Source organism: Lemur catta, chromosome 13 (genome assembly GCF_020740605.2).
Source record: "Lemur catta isolate mLemCat1 chromosome 13, mLemCat1.pri, whole genome shotgun sequence".
NCBI lineage: Eukaryota > Metazoa > Chordata > Mammalia > Primates > Lemuridae > Lemur > Lemur catta.
Genome location: NC_059140.1, coordinates 72,917,764 through 72,939,112, shown reverse-complemented (window position 1 = coordinate 72,939,112; position 21,349 = coordinate 72,917,764). Strand labels below are relative to the sequence as shown.

At 44.6% G+C, this 21,349-nt stretch overlaps 1 protein-coding gene across 3 annotated transcripts in view; it reads right to left on the bottom strand.

Annotated features, from left to right (window-relative positions):
• Positions 1–531: 531 nt before the first annotated feature.
• The window catches only part of STARD13 (StAR related lipid transfer domain containing 13), a 215,078-nt gene continuing 194,260 nt past the window's right edge, over positions 532–21,349 (bottom strand). For 2 of the 3 annotated variants that reach the window (XM_045567736.1, XM_045567735.1), the window contains exons 8-14: positions 15,618–15,816; positions 10,385–10,595; positions 9,644–9,758; positions 8,553–8,774; positions 7,776–7,993; positions 4,676–4,852; positions 532–2,244 (exon numbers count right to left, since the gene is read on the bottom strand). In XM_045567736.1, coding sequence (XP_045423692.1) covers positions 2,127–2,244; positions 4,676–4,852; positions 7,776–7,993; positions 8,553–8,774; positions 9,644–9,758; positions 10,385–10,595; positions 15,618–15,816 — 1,260 coding nt within the window. In that variant the 3' untranslated portion in view covers positions 532–2,126. Of the gene's footprint in view, positions 2,245–4,675; positions 5,699–7,775; positions 7,994–8,552; positions 8,775–9,643; positions 9,759–10,384; positions 10,596–15,617; positions 15,817–21,349 lie in introns of those variants that run through there. The other variant, XM_045567737.1, reaches the window with a different exon arrangement.

Here is a 21,349-nt window from a genome sequence, read left to right as displayed (position 1 = left end):
AGCCAGAAATACAATCGTATTTGTTTTTATTTTGTTTTAAGAATCCTCTAGATCCTTGTTTCTCAGAGTGTGGTTTTCTGGCCAGCAGCTCGGGCTTTCCTGAGGCTCATTAGAAATGCAGGATCTCAGGCCCGTCTCAGACTGCCTGAATCAAGGTTGAATTCTATCAAGAACCCTGGGGTGATTTGGTGCATGTGAAAGTTAAACTTGGAGAAGCGCTACTTTGGGTGATACAATGCCATTCGTCCTTGTGTGCCTATCATATTTTCCAAACATGTCAGGTCCCATCTCTGGAGCACGACCAGTGTTTAGCTAGATTAAACTTCGCTAAATCTTGTCGGTGCATATAAAGTAATCCAGCATATGTGGTTAAATTTAAGACACTACGGCAGAAGTGATTTTGTTTTGCTCACAGAGCATTGCCCAAATGGTAAATTACGGATTTGCTGCCACCCTCTAAGGTAGACATGAGAATGAAAAATTCCTAGGTCATAATTCAAACAGTGTGATTTTTCTCTCACCATACCAAACTCAAATATAGCTTTTTTATTCTTCTCGATAAAATAATTGCACATCACTAATAACAGAAAGTATTACATAAATGCATATGATACAAAAAAATACCTGAAGACAGTCCTTTGTTTTTCTATTTTTCCTCCAACATCAGTTGCTAAATCAGATATCAAACTGTTATGGACAACCATAAAAAATCTCTCTCCCTGAAACCAAACGCAATAAGTTATCCTTCTGTCTACAGTTGTTGAAATACAATAAGAAAACAATTTAAATTTAACAGCAATGGGTTAAGGAGAGTCAATTTGCTTAGTCTGTACAATAATAAATAAGGCTGGGTCAAATGCATAGGTAGCCTGAAATCGCTAAGGAAGAAACATGGAATTAATAAACCTGATTACATTTTCTAAAACTAATTAAAGAACATAGTTTTGGTCTTATGTTAGTTAGAAACCCTGTTTTTCAAATTGTAAAACTTCAATGAATTATATTTTAACAGCATAATACATAGCAAAATGTGAATTCCCTGAAGCTGCGATGGTCCAAACTCTTGAATTGCACGACCACCATCTCCCTTTGTGTGGTGTCTAGACTTAAATTCAGTGCAACAAACACATTGGTAAGAAAATGCCAATTAACTGTGACCAAATGGGCCACTGGTCAAACAGAATGACCGTTAACAACATTATGAAATGTGTTTATGAAAACTTGGGACAACACAGAGGCTCCCTTTGGCTGTGAATATGTAAGGACTATTATCTTCAGCTCTACTGGGGGAAATACCACTTCTGCCTCAGAGCTGTTGCTGACTCCAGGGGTCCACCGAGGTCTGGTATCTCACTGCAGTTGCACCTGGCTGGGCCCAGTGGAACTCGTAATCTAGCCTTGAATTTGGTGTTGACTTCTCACCCACTGCTTTGCTTTAAAGAGAAGTAAATATTGTTTCCCTGGCTTTCTCCCAACACTCTACTCTCAGGTTTTGAGTAACAGAAACAAATTGTCAACACATAAGAACATTTTAATGGCATTTTCCTTTGGTTAGCAAATCTTTGGTTAGACATCAGGGCATTTTCACACCTCGGTATTAGCAGCAGGTTCTGTGCAGCTTAGAGGACAGTGGGAAGACCGGGCCCAGAGCCACCTGGATAGAACAATGTGAGGAAAGGACTCCTCAGTCAGATAAGGTCCTTTTCAAAACACTCAATTCTATATAAAATCAGTATTTTACATATATACAGTAAAGATGGAGCTATGCACACATATGTACATATGCTATACATACATTTATCTACAGTTAAGAATATGCTTCTTAGAAGCCTTTAAATAGCAAATTAGGCAATGCACAAGGAATAATCCATTTAATTTTAAGTAATATAGATAAATGTTCAGATTTTTAAAAATATATTAGTAGGGATGTAGCCATCTCCAGGAAGGCTAGGAAAGTTCTCAGAAATTCTTGCATCTTCAACATCCTGACTTCTCAACTTTTCCATTTTTAAGCATTAACCATGTCCCTCAGTTTCTCTTCGTCTTGTTCTCTCACGCACACTCTCTGCCACGAGCATTTGCTGTAGCTTCCTCTTCCCTGAGTTTGAGGTCACACCGGGGGAAACTCAGATTTTGGTTTCTGGACCCTCAGCAATGAGAGGCTGGAAAGAGTTTCTAATCCTGGCAACTTCCGCTGCACACAGATGTCCAAAGCCTTTGCTGTACCATTCGGGGGAGCGGCCTCTGCAGGGAGAGAAAGCAGAAAGGAAGTGGGAACATTTTTTCTCCAATCACAGCAATTTGTCATGGCAGGCGGGGCTGTCCCTGGGCTGTGATGACCGGTGCACTCGCCACCTCGAGTTCCGGAGGACCTCATTGTGTCATCAGGTGCCTTGAACGTGTCTTGGCCGTCCAGTGTTCACTCTGTCTGTTCAGTATTCATCAGCCAGGGATGGGGACCCTGTGGCCTTAAGGCCATATGTGACTTTCTTGGTCCTTAAGTGCATCCTTTTGCTTGAATCCAAATTTTACAGAACAAATCCTTTCATTTTCATTAATACATTTTTGTTCATCTTTTACATTTTATTTTTTAAATGAATGTATTTAAAATACAATAGAATAAAATGAGTTTCAACGAAATAATCCTCCCAGATTGACCAGCACAATGAGAACATTCGTAAGCCATAAGAGCTAAACTGACGGCTGCTACGCTCATGAGTTAGTTCTAACTTCCCCCACCTGACTGGTGCCCCTACTGCATGAGGCTGGTTGGCGAGAGTTTATGGGGTTGAGTATGCCAGTCTATTACCAGGTTTTGACAACAGTGCACTGTGTTTCTGTTTGAAGTGGAATTTGTGATAGTTAAACAGCTTGACAGTATTTTTTAATTCTGTCTGTTTACCAGCCCATCATGTCAAAGAAGACCAAGAGAATGCTGAAGGAAGGAAACACATTTTTTCATGGGGATTGGGAATTGCAATATTATCTTGTTTCTGCTAAAGACAAGATGATTTGCTTGCTTTGTGATACTGCAGTATCAACATTAAAGAAATTCAATGCTCATCAGCATTATAACACTCATAAGGACCACAGATATTTTAAATGAGAAAGAGAGGCATGAAAGCTTGTACTGCAGAAATTAAAAGAGGAAAAGCAAAAGCAAAGACAATTCTTTCAAGCAGCAAAATGACCCAGAAATAATGACAATGAAGTAATTTATAAAGTAGCTTATATGCTGGGGGGTGGGGAAAGGAAGCCATTCAGTGATGTAGAAATTGTGAAAGAATGTATCATGGAAGTTGTAGGATGTTAGACCCTGGTAACATTTCAAAGTACAAACAACTGTGTCCTTCAAGAACCATAACTGATCAGCAGTAAGAATTAGACTTTAACTTAACAGAACAGCTTCATGCAATACTTCAAAAGGAAAATATATATTATTCAATCGTTTTGGGTGAATCAACTGATACTACAGCCTCAGCACTGGTTTTATACTTCATTCAGATCACAACAGAAGATTTTCTTTGCTATGAAGAGTTACTCGGTTTGGGCACTCTTGCAACCAGAACACATACCACATTGTTGTTTATCTTCAACAACTTTCAAGAAAAATGTTATGAAGTTGGACTGAATTTGGTAAATTTAGTGAATGTATGTACAGACAGTGCACCTTCCACGACAGGAAAACATGAAGGGTTTATGGCACAGATAAAAAAAATATTAACAGATCCAGATGCCCTCATTTCTTTCCATTGTATCTTGCATCAGCAAAATCTCTGTGCTAAAGCTACTATTTTAAGTGACACTTTGCAACAAGTTATAAGTATTGTTAACTATATTAGTACAAATGCCACATGGCATCATCAGTTTTATAATATGCTAAAGTTAAAGGATGAGGTATTCAGTGTGGATTTGCTGCATCATTCTAACATGTGTTGGCTATTGCAGGGACAGGTGTTAGCCAAAATTTTATCTCTGCAAGAACAGATAGTTACAAATATTTTTCATTTTTTGAAATTATTACATATAGTAGTTAGATTTTTACAAAATAATGCACGTCCTAAGTATATCTGATTGAAGTTTCTTTAATGTGGCCTTATTTGATTACAGCTAAATTAATGTGGCCTTCCAGCATGAAAAGCTTCCCCACCCCTGTACCAACTCCTTGGGGTAAAATGGGAAGATTTGTTTGGACTGAGTCTAGAATTTACCGAGAAAACTCAATTTATATCTACCCAGACCAAGAACTCGGTTTAACATCATGAATGCCTTGAATGGGTTGATTTAAGTTAGTTTCTTCTCAAAGAAGGGCAACTAGAGGGGGCTGCAAAAGGGGAAAGGCATTAAAGAAGCCCGAGAAGGGAATTCAGATTCGCTGAGCGTCTACTCTGTATCGGGCTGTATTTATCGTGTGTGTTTCGTGGGAGAAACACAGACACACAACCAGGCATAAAACAGAAAATAAGCAAAGCAAAGAGGCTGCAGGAAAAATGCCTGAATTTTAGGAAAGAGGAAAAGGCAGAGGGGAGGCATATGTACTCAGGTATGGAAGCATGCTCATGGCAGCAAGGAGAAAAGTATAGTGAAATAAGCAATCAGGGTGACACGTGGGGCCCTGGAGAAAGTGCCGAGACACTGGGGACCCGAGCCTGCCGTGCTGGGCATCAGCACTTACTTCAGGTCTGTCCTGCAGATGTGCGTCAGTCTCGACTTGCCAGAGCCACACGGCTCTATCAAGTACTGGGACTCCATCACCACGGCACGCACGCCACCCAGCAACGGGGCCTCCTCGTGCTCCACGGAGAGGGACACCAGGGTGCACGTTCCTTTGGGCAAATCAGTCTTCCAGGTCCTGTAGCAAAACAGCCCGCACCTCAGAGTTATGGCTGAGAGAGAAAGAAAAAGCTGAACACAGAGCTAAGATTCACACTAATATTTTCCCATCAAAAACCTGGGCTCAGATTCCAGTGCCAGTTACTTGGACTAAGCTAACGGTTTCCATACGCTTCTGGAAAGTTTATACAGCGCAGTTCAAAGCAGGATCTCAGCTCTCCGACTCAGAGGCCAGAAATGCTTGCAGCTTTCAGACCTGCATTTGGAACTCCAAACTGGGGCCCTGCTCTGCTGCAGAGGCTCCTGCCCATTATGGAAGAGGTGATTTTACAGTTTAGGAATTAGGACTTGCTCAGTCAATTCATTTAGCAGACTCCTAGTAAGCACATAGATGAGCCAGGCTCTGAGAAGTCACCAAAGACACAGAGATACACACAGCCTAGGGGGAAAACTGACAGCTCTCAAAAGGATTCTAAAAACACGGTGGTTAGTGCAGTGATAAGGTATGCACAGTGGGCTCTGGGATCATGTGGGGGTCCTGGGGGAGGCATCTGGAAAGGCTTCCTGGAGGAGGTGATGCTCGATCCAAGTCTTCAAGGGCAAGTGAACCAGTGATGCTTAGTTTAAAGAAAACAAAACATACGTGGACCTGCTAATTATCTTCAAATACTTGAGTGGCTCTTGCATGGTAGACGAGATAAACATGGTTGACTTGACTCCAAAAGGCAGAGGAACAGGAAAGCACCTTTCAGTTCAGTGTAGAGCAGAGCTGTCTACCAATGTGCACTATCCGCAAGTGGACGGGAGTCAGGAGCCATGAGAGTGTCTGTGTGGCCACCTCCAACTTCCCTGTCTACACAGGGATCTATAATAACAGACTGTATTATTAGAATTCCTGTTACTTACTGCACAAATCCTATCCCCTCTCCTAGTCGTCTTGGTCATGACTTCACCATGTCCTACCACACCAGGAAAAGAAAATGCCACACATGCCCGACAAGAGCGTGGGAATGACCCAGCCCTGCACAGGTGCTCAGCAACTTCCCCATGGCTGCGACCACCCTCTTTCCCTGCATGATGGTGCAATAAATCGTGAAGACTGAAAGTTGTAAGGATCTGAGGGCAAACAATGGGAAAATCTGCAGGAACTCTCACTGGAAGCTCCTGAGGAGCTAGAGATGGATATAAAATGAGAGATCAACATGGCAACCCTGAAAGGTGACCAGCCGCGTACATGCCAGCCTAGATGGGAACGTTCTGAAACAGGACGCATCTCAACCCCGTGACTTCCTCACCATAGCTGTCACTTTCCACCTCCTCTTATCACACACATGAGGAATTCTTATTGGCAGGAACCAGGGCTGGTTCATTGTTAGCCCTCTGGGGGGGGGGGGTGCCTCGTGGTTCACACACCTTCTCCTCAAGTCTTGGATCAAATATCAGTGCGGTGAGACTCAGCCCTGACTATTATATCTAAATGCTACTCCTTACTCTGTCCCTATCTCACTTGTTTCCCCCAGGATAAGTAAGCCCACCCCACTTTATGATTTATTGACTTTCTCTCCCCAGTAAAATATAAACCCCAGGAGAGCAGGATAGAGGTTTGTTGCATTCACTGCTGCATCTCCAGAAGCTACAACAGTGTCTGGCACAAGGCAGTGATGGAATGTCACACTAATAACCGGCAGGCTGGGAGGACAGCTGGGAGGATGGAAGGAGGGGGGTTCCATGCATAGCCTCCAGCCCTCAGGCTCCTCTGGAGGGAGGGAAGAGACACACTACATCATGGCTCCAGCCCTGTGGCTGCCATCCTGCAAGAACTGTTCAACTGTTCAATTTTCTGTGAGAGTGAAGGTGTGAAGGTTACCTCCACAAGATGACTAATGTCCCAATAATGGAGGTAACAGTCCGCCCTTCTAACTGCCCACATTCTCCACCAGGATCCCAAAGATGCTGCGATAAACACATATATTTAGGGAAAATTGACCTTTAAAAGTCAAGGTTGCAAGGACCAATTCCAGAGGCATAAAGAGCCCATGTGAAAAGTAACCTTTAGTTTGCCATCAAAACTAGTTTCATAAAGAAACTCTTCTAAATATACACTTGGGAATTTCCTTAGTGGTTCCTTTTACAGGGCTGATCTGTGAGATGAGACAAGGTTTGCCAAGGTTTTCAATAAAAAAAAGGATATATTGACCTAATTACATTTTATTTGAGTTCTTTAGTATCCTCGATCCCTGTTCTTGCTGATGCAATAGTGCATTTGTACTGTGCAAACTTCCTATTGTCAGCTGAGTACCCCACTCCAAGCCCAGAGGGCAGGGGTCTGGAACTAACCCACAAATCAGTCAATATTTCGATAGCAGATGCAAGACTCGGCACGCCCTGACAGGTCCTGAAATCTGACTCTATGTCCAAGCGTCTCAGCATAGCTGGACCTTCAGGGCCATGCCAAGGTTTCCAAGCATAGTTATTAGTTATGAACATCTGAAGGTACACAGATGAGTTTTGAAGTTATACGTACTCCAAGTCTTGAAAGTTACACAAACTAAAGACTTGCTTTCCCAGGGGAGAAAGGCAAAATCAGGAGAAGAGCCAGTCCGATTCAATTTGCGTAATTTGGCTGAAAGTGCGACAGGACAAACAGCAGCGATTCTTGGGCCTCTGTTCTGAGGAAATGAGCACTATTTATGGCCTAATAAACTGTGTGCTCCACCAGGACAGGGGCCACACGAGGGCCCAGGCAGAGCTGTCACCGGGACAAAGGCAGCAGGAAGTTGGGCATAACATGCAGCGCAGTCAGGCTGGACTGAGGGAAACGAGGACGGGCCTGCCCGGTGTCCCCGCGGAAGCTGGACTTAGGAGGCAGAACTCCAATAGTGCTCTCCAAAGCTTCAGCTGCTTTTGGAACAGATTGTCATAAACCCTGGGGGTGGGCTTACCTGAGAACCACGAAGTCTCTGGAAGGCTGGGGGGCCATGCTGTTCAACACGTACTGGTAGATTTCGGTTTGTCTGTCCAGGGTTTCCACGACCTTCCACTGCACAAAGTCCTCATCCCACAGGTGACGCTCTCTCAGCACGCGGTTCAGGACCACCGAGGGGGGAGCTTCCACTTCCACAGAAGCCTTCCACAGCTTCAGCGGGTTCCCGTCACCCACCTGCGGAAAGACACCGTCAGAAGCTGAAGTGGCCACGGGGTTGAACAAGCACCTACCATACTTTGCCGGGTGCTCAAGCACCATCACTGATGATGCGTATTGAAAGGGCAATGCTGCACACCTCAGGTTTAACACTTAAAAAAAGTGTAATCCTTAAGCTTGAAAGAATAATAATGATAAAAATAATAACCACCAACGCACATGGTGCTCACCATGTGGCAGGGACCACTCTAACCCATCTGATTTGTAAATGGCCTTTCTCTCATAGTGGTTCTTTTACAGTGTCCACTTTGCAAATGAGGAAACTGAGGCACAGGAAGGTGTGTGACACAGCGAAGGGGCAGACAGACTGGGACCCAGCCATCTGGCCGTGCAGTCGGCACTCTGGTTATATGCAACAAGGTAGCTGAGTGGTCTCTAGGGTCTTTGAAACGTGCCCTAACTGTCCATTTGTGTGCCAAGCCCTGTGGTCACAGCAGGCATTTTAAAAGTAAGAATAAATTCCTGGTTGCTAGATGTGACTTTCTGAAGGTCATTTTTTCCCAACCCCTGAGGTTACCTTTTTGAAAGCAAGGTCTGTATTGTCCATGCTGGAGCACACGACCCATCCTTTGAACTTCTCCTTGGCTTCCTTCTGGAGGCCCTGGATGAGATGCTCCAGGTACGTGTGGAAAGTCGCCCCACTCTCCTCCAGCTGTGCCCCCAGGTCTTCCAGAGTTGGCACATGGATCTCAGCTTCCATGTATGAGTTACGGGACTGGGCCACCATCTCATGTGGGACCTGGACCAATGGACGCAAGGAAGAGCCACACATTGAGACTAAGAAACGCTGAGACTAATAGAGAAAGCAAAGTCGTTCCACTAACAACCACGGTCTGAGCAACGGGCCGAGGGCCACAGGGATGGAGATGTTTTTCTACGATCAGTGCCAAGGCCAGGAGGGGCCTACCTGAAGTCAGGAAATACAAATATGTCTCTGAGGCTATATTTATCATTCAAAACATTGCAATGACTTCCCATTCGTTCTTTCCATTTCCCTTTCATTTTACTTTCAATGTCTTTGTGTTATTTGGCAGAATGTGGGCTCAGACAACTTTCCCCACTGCAAATAGACTTGAAGCATATAGACTTGCTAAGGGAAACATCAAATACGACTTAGGAATAGCTTTACCTTTTTAGCACACTTTTCCCATTGACAAATGCCAGCTTTACCACAAACGGTATGCCAGCAGTCTGGTTCGCTTGCTTCTTTGGCATACCTGCGGCTGGATTAATAAGCTGTCATTGATTCTTAGCCACAAGGATTGCTCAATATCACACACACTCTCACACAGATGCTCAACCTAATCAAGTCCCGAGGTAAAATCAAATATAACATAATTGGCTGACTGGTCTTGAACCTGACAATGCCAGGTGCTACAACTGCTTGCACGAAAACCATCAGCATGGTAAGCCCCAGTGTCTTTCAAAGCCTCGATTGTATAGCTAGCTAGCTCCTCGCATTTCTTGGAGGTACAGACCGGAGCTACAGAGCGTACCATTGTCAATATAAAGTCAGGAACAGACAGAAACCATAAATGGAGCAACCATCCCCAGCGTCTTATCTAGTTCCAAGAGCTACAAGGGAGGCGGTTAGAGCCTTTTGCTCACCTCAAAAAGTCTGTCGCATTCCATGATCATGTGCGCCAGCCCCTGCGCGGCGGCCAGGTTCTCGTTGAGGTCCTTTTGATCTGGCTTTCCCGTGGCATATTTCTTCTGTATGACTCTGTAATTGAATGCGAGTGTGCTGAGCGGATCCCACACCAAAGAGCTTGTCACAATTCCGAGCTCATCCCTTTTGTTTTCCGTTCATACCCAGATGCTAGCCAGATCCCAGGCTGTCCCGTTTCCAAATAAAAAACAATGACCACACATCTTAGATATTCCAAATCAGGCTAACAGTCTGTCAGGTCACAGCAAGAAAAAAAAAATCTTGGAAAAATACAAGGGCAGGAAGAACCGTAGGGGGAGAAATTAATCTGTTTTTCCAAAGTTTGAAACCACTTCACTGCAAGCTCCTGTGCTTTGGTCTTATATTAATGTATAGCCTTTTTATTCAAGATTGTAAAATACCACTTTGTGTAGTTTTTTCCTCCTTCCCACTCACACAAACAAAACAGAACAAAACAAAACAAAACTCCTCCAGCTTTCTGGATCACCATCGACATTCTTCAAGGCTACTTTGATCATTCCCTGAACCTGAGACCCATGAATTAGTGCCTGGGAACTTTCTGCTCATGAAATGAGGGCTGAGGATCCTGAAGTTGAAACAAAATGTTTCATGTATTCATTCATTCTAAGAACTGTGGGGATGCCTGGTTTGGGATTACTACGATGCTGAGAACAACCCACCTTGGAGAGCTTTCTTTCTTCAATAAATTAAGATGAAAAAGGGAGGGGGCCAGACACACGGCCAGGTTCATGGGCGTCATCTGATTCTCTTCCACCAAGTTGACGACGTCGTTCAGGAAGCACAAGAGTGTCTGCAGGACCTCCCTGTTCTCGTCAGCCAACAGCAGGATGGCGGCCTGCACGGCCTGCAGCCGCTGCTCCTTGGGGACGTCTGAGGAAAAGTGGGTGGCAGGTCATTGGAGGAACAGTCACAGGAAGAGCCTGCGGGGAGAGAGCGCGCAGGCTCCACCTTCCTGATGTGAAGACACACTCAAGAGACTTCAGTCACCACCACCAGAGCCGCAGCTAACAGCACAGAAAAGTGACAGCATAGGCCTGGTGGCTCGGGCGAGGCAGAGCTGAACCCCAGCCCCAGCAGCTGCATTCCAGAACCCACAGTCTGGATGCCCAGGCGGGACTCAGGAAGGGGCACCACCATCCTGGTGGTTCATACCCTGAGCGACAACCTGCTCATCTGCCTTCTGATCCCTTCCTGTTCTGGCTGAGGTCGGCGACTGACCGGGGTTCTGTCCACCTGACTTTCCTCCTGCCACCCTCCCTGCTGGACAGCGTGGGAAGCCCCTCTCAGGACGCCGGCCAGGCACAGTTAACCATGAGTGGGTGGGGCTGGCTGGTTCTCTGGCCTCACACCTAAAGGGGTCAGCTCCTCGAGGGGAGGTCTGGTACCTCTTCCTCTTTCCCACTAGTCACCAGGGTTTGGTTTGGAGGATGCATGCTGTCGATTTCACCTGGAGACCCGGTGTCACCTGTTCCGTAATCTTGGGGGTTATGGAAATTGAGGTTATGCCTGGGGAAGAGGAACCAGGCTCCCTAAGGTAACGGGCCCTTCTCAACCCCCTTCCCCTTGAGGGTGGTGGCGGCGGGCATTGGTTATGCAGGCTTGAAAGGGAATTGGTCCCAACACTATGAGGTGAACTAAATGGAAAAATCACAGCAAATGGGTGTCAGGTGCTGCGTTTTGCTGCCCTCCCCCAACAGCTATGTTTATTTAATGATCATTTAGGTCCGAGTCCCTGCCCTCAGTCCTCTCACTCTGAAAGAGACAGTCGGGGGAGCTCCCTTTGGTTAACACTGTTGTCTCCTTCAAAATGCCAGTTCTGGAGCAGCGGTCTCCACAGTAGGGTGTCGGTACTCCCAATGGGCGTGGGAATCGCTTGAGTTGTGGGAACACAACAGTAGAACTTGCTATTGTGTTTACGTTTTCTCTTATCCATTAAAGGTACCGATTGGGTGTGCTTTATACTGTGCACTGTATATCATAGTGTATCACAGTATGTTTATATTATTAGAAATAAATACACACTCAGATATTTACTACTGGGGTGCATGATAAAGGCACATTTGGAGCTTGCAGCTTTAGAAGGGCTTATGTGTGACCTCCTGCCCAGGCCCTGGGTGGCCATAGGTCCTGTGGGCTGGCGATGTTGGGCTCTCTGTCCTTCCCCATCGTCATGTGGGAGGATCTGCCACCCCAGGGCTGGCCACACTCCTGGCCCTGGTCATCCAGCAACTCTGAATTCCTGGAAAAGTCTGACCATGCACCTGGCATTCTGAAACCTACCCACCCCCACCATGTCCACTGTGTCCCAGCACAAGATAGACCTGGGTTCACAGAGACGAGCCACTGTGTTAAAATTATAGCAAAACCATTTTCTTTTTTCTTGCTTGTGCTGAAGCAGAAACAGATACTACTAATGATTTCAAGCTTGTGAGAGTTGTTATAAATTCAGCTGGAGCCACTGGACTGTTTTTAAATATGCCGCTACAGGCAAGCTGCCTAGTGTGTATACATTGTCTAACTTTAGATTACTAAACGTCTCTTCCATGCCAACATCTTCCCTCCATGCCATCATTTTTGAAGAGTCACCTGTCACCTCTATATGTTGTTTCAATTTCATTTCTATTCACTTGTTCCTTTATCCCTCAGAAAATACCTTCTGTCCATTATTTTCTACTAAAAATGCTTGAGAAGGTCAATTATTAATCTCTAAATTCAGCATTTGTTTGGGATCCTGTCCTCTTTGACCTTTCTGCTACAAACCACACTGCTGTGGGTCCTGCTCCTCTCTTGGCTCTCAGGAGACTACTCTAGACCTGCATTTCTAAGTAGTGAAAATTTTCAGCTATGTGCATGGCTGTTGGCACCTCAAAGTCAGCCTTCTGTGGGTTCTGAACATCTCTCTCCCCTACCCCAAATCAGCTCCCTTCTCCTCATTGCCTTCCACATTCTCTCTCTCTCTCTTTTTTTTTTTTTTTTTTTGAGACAGAGTCTCACTCTGTCATCTTAAGTAGAGTGCAATAGCATCATCATAGCTCACAGCAACCTCAAACTCTGGGGCTCAAGCAATCTTCCTGCTTCAGCCTCCCGAGTAGCTTGGTCTACAGGCAGGTGCCATGATGCCTGGCTAATTTTTCTGTTTTTAGTAGAGATGGGGTCTGGCTCTTGCTCAGGCTGGTCTCAAACTCCTGAGCTCAATCAGTCCTCCTGCCTCGGCCTCCCAGAGTGCTAGGATTACAGGTGTGAACCACCGCACCCGGCCTACCTTCCACATTCTCTTAGTCATCAAGCATTAAAATCTTACGGTTGTCTTGGATCCCTCCATCCTTCTCCCTCCCGTAGACTGGTAGGCTTCAAATATTTTCATTACCCACCCATCACTCTATCTGAGTTTATTGTTTGATGAAAGCTCAAGAAGGAGCAGAGGTGACAAAAGTGCTCTGGAGTGCTGGAGGAGGAACGGTTCCCCTCAGTCCAGGAGCAGCTTGGAAACTTTGACTCTAGGGTCTTTCCACAAATATCTTATTTCCAGTCTCAATGCTGGAAGTCACTGCAGGTAATCCAGAGCCTCAATTAGCGTGTTAACTCCCGGACTCTCTGTTCTCATCTGGTACGGTTCCCCTGTAACAGACTCCTGGGTCACAAATGCAGTGTTGACAGACCTGACCCTTGTGGCAGACACAAGGTTGGCCACCTACTCAATATCCACTCTCCCTTTCTTCCTCACTAAGAAAACTCATGTTCTGTTCAGGTGTGGGCTGCAGTGTACTCAGGGAAGCAGGCCCCTCCCTCATACCCAGCAATGATCCACACTGGCCTAAACCAAACACGATAATCATGTTCCTCTTTTCACAGCGGTTAGTTTAGGGGAGAAGTTGTAAATCATTTCTGGCCAAGGGCACCAAGAAAAATGCTAGGAGCTTCTCCAAGATTTACCTCTCTGATAAAAAGAGGCACATGCTCAAGGAGATGTGCTTTCACTCTCTTCTTGCCTTTGAATGTGATTTTGTGAAGATGTCATGATCCTGAGTTGTGGCAATTGTATTGTGACCCTCAGGGGAAAGCCAGGAGAAGCTGATTTAGCCCTGGCATCTCTGAGCTGTGAAATTACTCGTCTACAAAATTATTTAATTCCAGATTCCTTGTCATGTGAGATAATAAAATGTTTAAACAACAGTTTGTTGGATTTTTGGTTCTGTCTTTATAGCTGGGAGCATTGTAACTGGTAAGTCCTTCAGCAACACCCCAGGGTTCCCCAATGCTTAATGAATCAAGTCTAAACTCCTCGTCCTAACACTCAAGGTGCTTCCTTGAATGGCCCCAGCCTAATTTTTCAGTGTCATCTGGTGTCACCTTGTACATTTACCATACACGCAAGCCAGACGAACACCCTGCACTCCGCTGATACATGCTCGTGCTACTTTCTTCCCCAGAACGTGCTCCTCACATATCTCACCTTTAGTTGTCACTTTCTCCACCAAGCCCTCATTGCTCATCTCAATCTCTTTGGACTCATCTTTGTAACCTTTTACGGAATTTCTCCAACCTTGTTGTGTGGCAGTTATTTATGTCCATGCCTCATCTCCCTTAGTTGTAAGATCCTTAAGAGCAGAGAGTGAGTCTCACCCATCCATATGCTCCGCCACGCTCGGCACAGTGCCCCGTACAGAAGCCGCACTCGGTAAATGTTTGCTCAGCTAAAATAAAGCCCTGCTTTGATCTAGCTTCTTGCTTGTGAGTCTCAGAAAGGGCCAAAGGTATTTATCTCTTGGAAATCATCTGTCTTTAGCCCTAGACTAGTATCAACTGTAACCCAAGAACTGATTAAACTTCCAAACCATACTTCCAAGCCATAAGGGAGGCTTAATTGAAAAATGCAGTTCAATCTCTCATGGCAACAACATGAACTCTGTGTTTGGGCTCTAGCAATGTATACCATTAATTTAACTTAACCTATTCACTTTGACTAAATAATATTTATTTAGTACGTTGCCCCTTTAATCTGTTTTTACAAGTGGTACTGATTACAATCCTTTCTGGGTTTGAAATACTATAGACTCTTTAAATACATTTCATACAAAATTCTCTAGAGCAGGGATCTTCTTCAAATTGGATCAATTCCATGTCAAGATCCATTTCAGAAATATTTTGCTGAAAACTCAAAGTCCATGGGCCAAATGTTTTTCCATGAAATTGGGACCTAGACCATCAAAATAATTCATAATCCTAACATTATGGTATCTAGAAAAGAGTCATATGTTTATTTCCAATATCCCCCATTGTAACTGCCTTTAGTAGGATATACTTAATCAACAGTTGTTATTTTCAATGATTATTTCAATTTTATGGGCTTGCTGAGAACTACCATTTAATATCACTTAAAAAATTCCAAGTGAAAATATAATTTGAGTGGATTAAGCTTAAGCCTTTGGTTTGGTTACTTTTCACCAAGTAAAATACATTGTGTTAAAATACTCTCACTTTTTATTTCTAGTCATTTTAATACATGTCACTGAATTTCCTGTAGTCCAAGGAAATGCTTATTTTTTAAAAAACTAAATAAGTTTGAATAAATACATGCATACAAAGCAAATTCTATTGTTTCCTTTTCATTTTAAATTTATTGTAAGTATATTGAAAGTTCATTTTCGATCTTACACAAAACGCTATAGAAAAGGAATATTTTGATGTCAAAAAAAGCGTTTTCAAATGCATAAAAATGGCCTGGAGGTTTCCATAACAAACTTCAAACAAAGGTTCCTTCTGGAGAGGAGAGTAGGATTATACACTTCTTTACGAATGCATGTATTATTCGTCTAATTCAAATGTAGTCAGTAGGGAATTATTTCTGCCGAAGTGGACGGGGCGCGGGCACCCCTCACCGGCCCCACTTACACTGGTAGATGTGCAGGAAGGTGTCGCTGAGCTTGCCGGAGAACAGCGGCTCGGGGAGGTCGCGGAAGAACTGCTTCACCATGTCGGCCACGTCGTACGCGGACTGATCTTCGTAGCTGACGTTCTCGGGGCAGCTTTCGTTCATCTGGCGAAGGGCATGGATGCGAGACTTCACCCCCGACTTGCGAAAAAGGCCCACCTGAAAGAAGCCACAGGGAGGCGTTAGCCAGGGCGCCTGTCCCTGACCCCCTGGGTGACCCGCCCCGATTGCGTCTGGTTAGTACATCCTGGACTCGCGCTGTAGCCGATCACGAACTTCTTCTATAAAATGGAGATGAGAAAAATACCCACCTCACAGGGCCATTGCAGAGACTGAATGAGGAAATAGACGTGAATGTGCTTTGTGACCTGTCTAGTCTGATCGCACTGTAGGTGCTATTATTTTACCCATGTATTCAGCAAGTGGTGATTCAATGCCCACTGTGTATCCGGCATATTTGGAGTTGCTAGGGGTCGCAGACAAAATCCCCTGCCCTCTAGCGTTTACACTTCCCTGGGGGTTTTGAGAAAGTCGGTCAGTGGGAGGTTTGGTGGAAATAAGAGAGTGGGGGACGCAGGGACCCCCACCTAGGCAGCCACGTCCTGTGCCCCTGTGGGGGAGGGTTCATGGGGAATATGTTCATGAAACAAAATAATATCATAGGCATGTGTTTTGATTTAGGGTCTTATTTGTTTTTCCTTCTTTGGAATCCTTGCCACTTGCTGGTGTGTTTCTCATATTATGCCTGGCACTGACTACTCTACCTGGTTAGTTATCATGCGTATAATCTTTGGCTCTGGTGAGAATGATTTCTGGGTGTTTTTTTTTCAGACGTCAAGATAATGTCACAGCTTGCCCTTTCATCCTAGGGCTTAGGCTCCTCCCCTGCCCGACAGGTAAATGGGGCGATAAGGCACCCAAGACAATTAAGCTCTAGCCCCTCTCGAGGGCCCTCTGTCTCTGGACTTGCCTCTATCTAAAGAACTGAGCTTTTCTGGGAGCCCTGGTTTATAGTGAAATAATATGTCGGCTATTTTTTAGATGCCTGTAAGGCGTGGAGTTGTTCAAAACTTGCTCCTTCAACCCTCAATTTCCACTGCTTTCATTCCCCAGTGGCTCAAGGGTCGGCCCGCTTCTGCAAAGCAAGGTGGGACCTTCCGAGTGGTCCGACAGGTCAGCAGTGGCTGCTAGGGTGGGCCACTGCTCTTCCTCCCTATACCCGGATAAATAAATGCGTGGGCCTCAACCATCTTGCCAGCCGCTCTGTGCGCCAGGCCAGCCTCCACTCGATTCAGGTGCCTGAGAAGGCTCTTTTGATTGTTGCACCCAATGGAGAGAAGCCCTAATTCTTTTACACTGCAGTAACGCAAGGGAAGAATTCCAAGCCATTAGAGAACACTCAGGTTTTTGCATGTCAGCTGCACAGATCACCAGGGAAATTACACACTGCTACTTTTTGTGGCCGTAAAAACACAATTCTTAGTCATACGTCTTTGCATTCCAAGGCTTATCACCCTAATCCCACCAATTGGGATATTCAGGTGTATTGTCACTTAAAACGTTAATTACTTTCTTCTTTATTCTTAAAGTTTGGAATGTCTAGAAAATGCAAAACTTGGCCATATTTAGAGGACTTGCCATGAAGCATCTAAAGAACAATTTATCTTCCTTTATCTGGCAACTACTCCAAATTTCATCAAAGTGCATGGGAAGAAAGCATTTACTGCCAAAAGAAAAAAAGAATTCAAGATATCAGATGAGTGATTATTGAAGTGAGATCTATCTTCAATTTGTTTATATCCTCAACTTTTCTAATTCTGGAAGGAGGCCCAGGACTGTGCGCACCACGAGGCTGGGCTGCACAGGAGTTCTCAGAAGCTAAATGCCCCGAAGGTGAATTCTTACATATGACTCACAAATATTTATCCTCACGTGAGTTGGTATTATTCCACTGGAGAAGAATTCCTATTTTTTTTTAACAGCAGAAAAATATTGATCGGGATCTGTAAAAAGAATAAAGCAGACAGTGTTTGTGTTTAAATTGTCGTGCACGTTCCTCTCTTGCCTACTGTGTCTTGCGGGCTGTCTCTGGGCACACACTGATGTGTATGCACACGCACATCCTGGCGATGCTGTCTTTGTGTTGTTCAGTTTCCAAGTTTCTTCCTCGTTTCAGCAAATATTGTTATTTTAATTATTTTAGACATGTCTGGAGCTTTCCAGCTGTGGGCTTTGAGCTGCCTGTTCTGACTCAGATCTCAGGATATCCAGAGGGTTGTCGGGGATTTATTTGCTCTGCCTCAAATTCTGACAATAACCTTCCCACCCCACCCTTATCTTCCAGGGAATGTGGGAAATATCTGTGGGTTTTGTGGACTTTTGTTGGAAGCTCAGAAGGAAAGAAATTTCTTTCCTAAACCTAATAAAGAAAAGGTGGTTTCAAATCAGATCAAATTCCAGATGTAGTAGCAGAGGATGGCAGAAAGGAAAGACGGAAAGTACCCCGGTCTTCAAAGATAACAATGAGCTGATGAAGGGACTAACTCTGGAACCTTCTTGACTTTTTGTTATTGTTATGTGAGATCATGAATTTCCTATTGTTAAAGCCATTTTGGGCTGGGGCTTCTGTTGGTTGCTGTGGAAAGCCCCGGACACAGTGAGTAGAAGGTCCTTCTAATGGCCTAGCGGTCCTGAGACCAGAGGAGAGCTTCCTCTGTCCTCACAGAGCAACACTGGGTGACAGCACAAGTGATTGACAGTCATCATTTCTTCTTCAAAAAGTTTCTAAAGCAAGGGCAAAATCTGCATTTTTGACTAGAGATTTTTTCCCAAGTAAAATGGAGAAGTGAAGAAACCATTGCCTTTCCTTCTTATCACAGCTGATGGGAAGCAGCCCCAGACCCCTCAGCTGCATTATGAGGAAGACGCCAGGAGGGCAAAATGTCTTTAATTTGCCCCGTGTCTGTCACCCATGGGTGGGTGGCCGGGCAGTGACACAGGGCCCCACACTTGGTTTAAGTGCTGCTGTCCCCATTTTGAAATTCTCAATAATTTATTAATATGAACAAGGGATCCCAAGTTTCATTCTGCACTGGGTCCTGCAAACTACACAGCCCAGATACACTGTCTAGAGAGGGGAGAACGGCCGTCAGCAATGCAGGGTTCATTGGAAGCATCTCTCTTGCCTGTGATTTCTCAGGCAAGGTAAATCTTTTAACACATTAACTGCCATACTAAGAAAAAAATGTTTTTCCTTGGGGCCACGGTGTTTTATTACAAAAACAGAATAAAACCTTTGAAAACAAAAGGATCCTTTCTAATTTAATGAAAAAATTGTTATTTTTTATTGTTTTCTGTCCGTGAGTTAGATGCAACTTGAAAAACAGTTCTCGTGGCTCCCAAGGTGAAGAGACGTGTGAGTTACATATGCTTCATGTGGCCCCGGGCTCAAAACCAGCATTAGTTAAATGCAACTCACATGGCAGTTAATGTGTTAAAGGTAAAAGGATGAGTGATGAGTGTTCCCTTGGTCCAGTTTTCCTGTCCACTCTCTTTTGTCTTCCACTGAAAAACCTAGCTATGAAAAAGTGAGGACTTGAGGTATGATTTAAATGGATGAGCCCAAAGTGTCACTGTGTCTGAGGCAGGCACCAGGCCAAATAATGAGCAGGCAGAGGGGCAGGGGACACTTGTAGTGAGGATGAAGTGTCTTCCCAGCGTAATTAGGCTTTTAAAGCTTACTGCTCTATTAGGAGGAGAGGCTGAGCATGAGTGCTGCATTAGAATTCAAATTTCATCTAAATAATATTAAATCTCCTCCTTGGCATCCTGTTTATGCTAATTCTTTTGGATTTAACGATGTTTATCAGGACTTACATTTCCTCTTCTTTAGAAGTGCGCTCAGCTAATGAAGAAAGGTTGGTTTTGTTCAGAAAGAGAAAGATTCATAGGAAGCGCATGCAGTGGGTTGCAGGTTTAGCCTCTCACTGCAGCGACTTCATATTCATCGGGCCCTGGGTATAACCTATCCTCTGTGCACAGTTGATTTAGAGCAGAAATAAAAGCTCAAACAACAGAGCAAGGCTCCTCTCCTACACTACTATGTCTGAATACAAATGGTTCATAATTGAAGGCTAAACTTCCTCATTTCATCCGCAGCCCGCTGCAAGGGATGCAATAGATACCCTGTGCTGCATCGTATGTAAGTATCATATATGTCATAAAACATCATATGTGTTTCAGCCGTTGGCGCTGGGTTCCACTGTTTGAGTGCTATGCTCAGCGTGAGGGGAAGGGGCTAACGCACTGCAGGAAGCCTCCTCCCTGGTCCAGCGTGGCTTAGAGGGAGGATGTTTGGAGCCGTGCTGCTCTTCTGTTACTCTGAGGCTGCGATCTCAAGGCCCAGTGTAGACGTGACTCTTTCCAATCCCAAGGAGGTGCTGTTGGTGAGGAAAGAGCATTCGTTTGGGGCTGGTCTCCTTTTCATTCTCGCTTCACTCTCTCTCTCGGATTCACTCGCTTTCATTCGCTCTTCCTTGCGCCTAAATCTCTGGCTCGGTCTTCCTCCTGAGCCAGGCGTTCTCTGATTCTTCTTTACGTTTTTCCAGTTTCCGCGTGTTCCCTTCCCATTACCACCTTCCTTTCTCATAGGGGCTGGGAGGCGGCCTCTGCGAGCTTCCTACGCTGTGTGACAAGGAAAGGGAGGGGCACCCGAGGTGGGAAGCCCTGCCGGGGCTGGGTGCTTCATAAGGGAGTGACTGGCTGCAGTGACAGTCCCTTTGACACCCTGCAGATTCTTACTGTGACTGACACAAGAGAAGCATGACTTTATCCATTATGGTTACATTTAGAATCAGTATTTATGTCCTTGAAATCAGTCTTTTTCCTAAGAAGCTCTGCCAGCACACTGTTTTCAGCATGGCATTCTTCTTCCAGATTTAAAAAAAACAGACTTGACATGGACACTGGGAATAAGGCAGCGAGCAGAGATGGAGGAGGTTTTCATGCCACTGTCCCTCTCTCTATTTGTAGGGCTTTGCTTCAGAACGGAGACTGGCCCCAGTAACAGCAGTAATACTGTTGCTACACATTATTCAGAATCTACAGGAGGTGGGAAAGGTTTACATTCTACGCTAAAGACTCGGTGGTGAGTGGAACAGTGGTATTGCAATTCATTTATTTATACCCAACTTTGTTCAAGAAAGAATTCAAGGTGACTTACAATAACCCATAAAATACAATAAGATACAATTAAATTAAAGATAATAGATAAGAAAATCACAGCAAAAGGAAAATAAAGATAGGAAAGGGTAGCTGAAACTAGGGGTGAGGTTGCTGCAGAAAATTCATGCCAAAAAATTACACATTTTTACTATGGGCAGAACACATATTAATTTGACTCCAAGCTTTCTAGCAGCCAACACACAGAGGAAAACACTCCCAAGTAAATAAATTTGGTGTTCATAATATTAAAAAACAGACCCGTTGTCCAAAAGAAACACAATGCTTTCAGATACTGAGGTCAGAGAAAAACATTCTCCCTTCCATTTTCACAGAAAGGACAGTATGTGACATAAATGACCAACAGACTGACAGTGAATCATCAATGAGTTGTGTAGGGCCACTTCGTAAAGCATCCCTCAGTGCTCGAGCCGGCATCACCCTGAAGTCCGCTGGGGAGGAACAAGTCTAA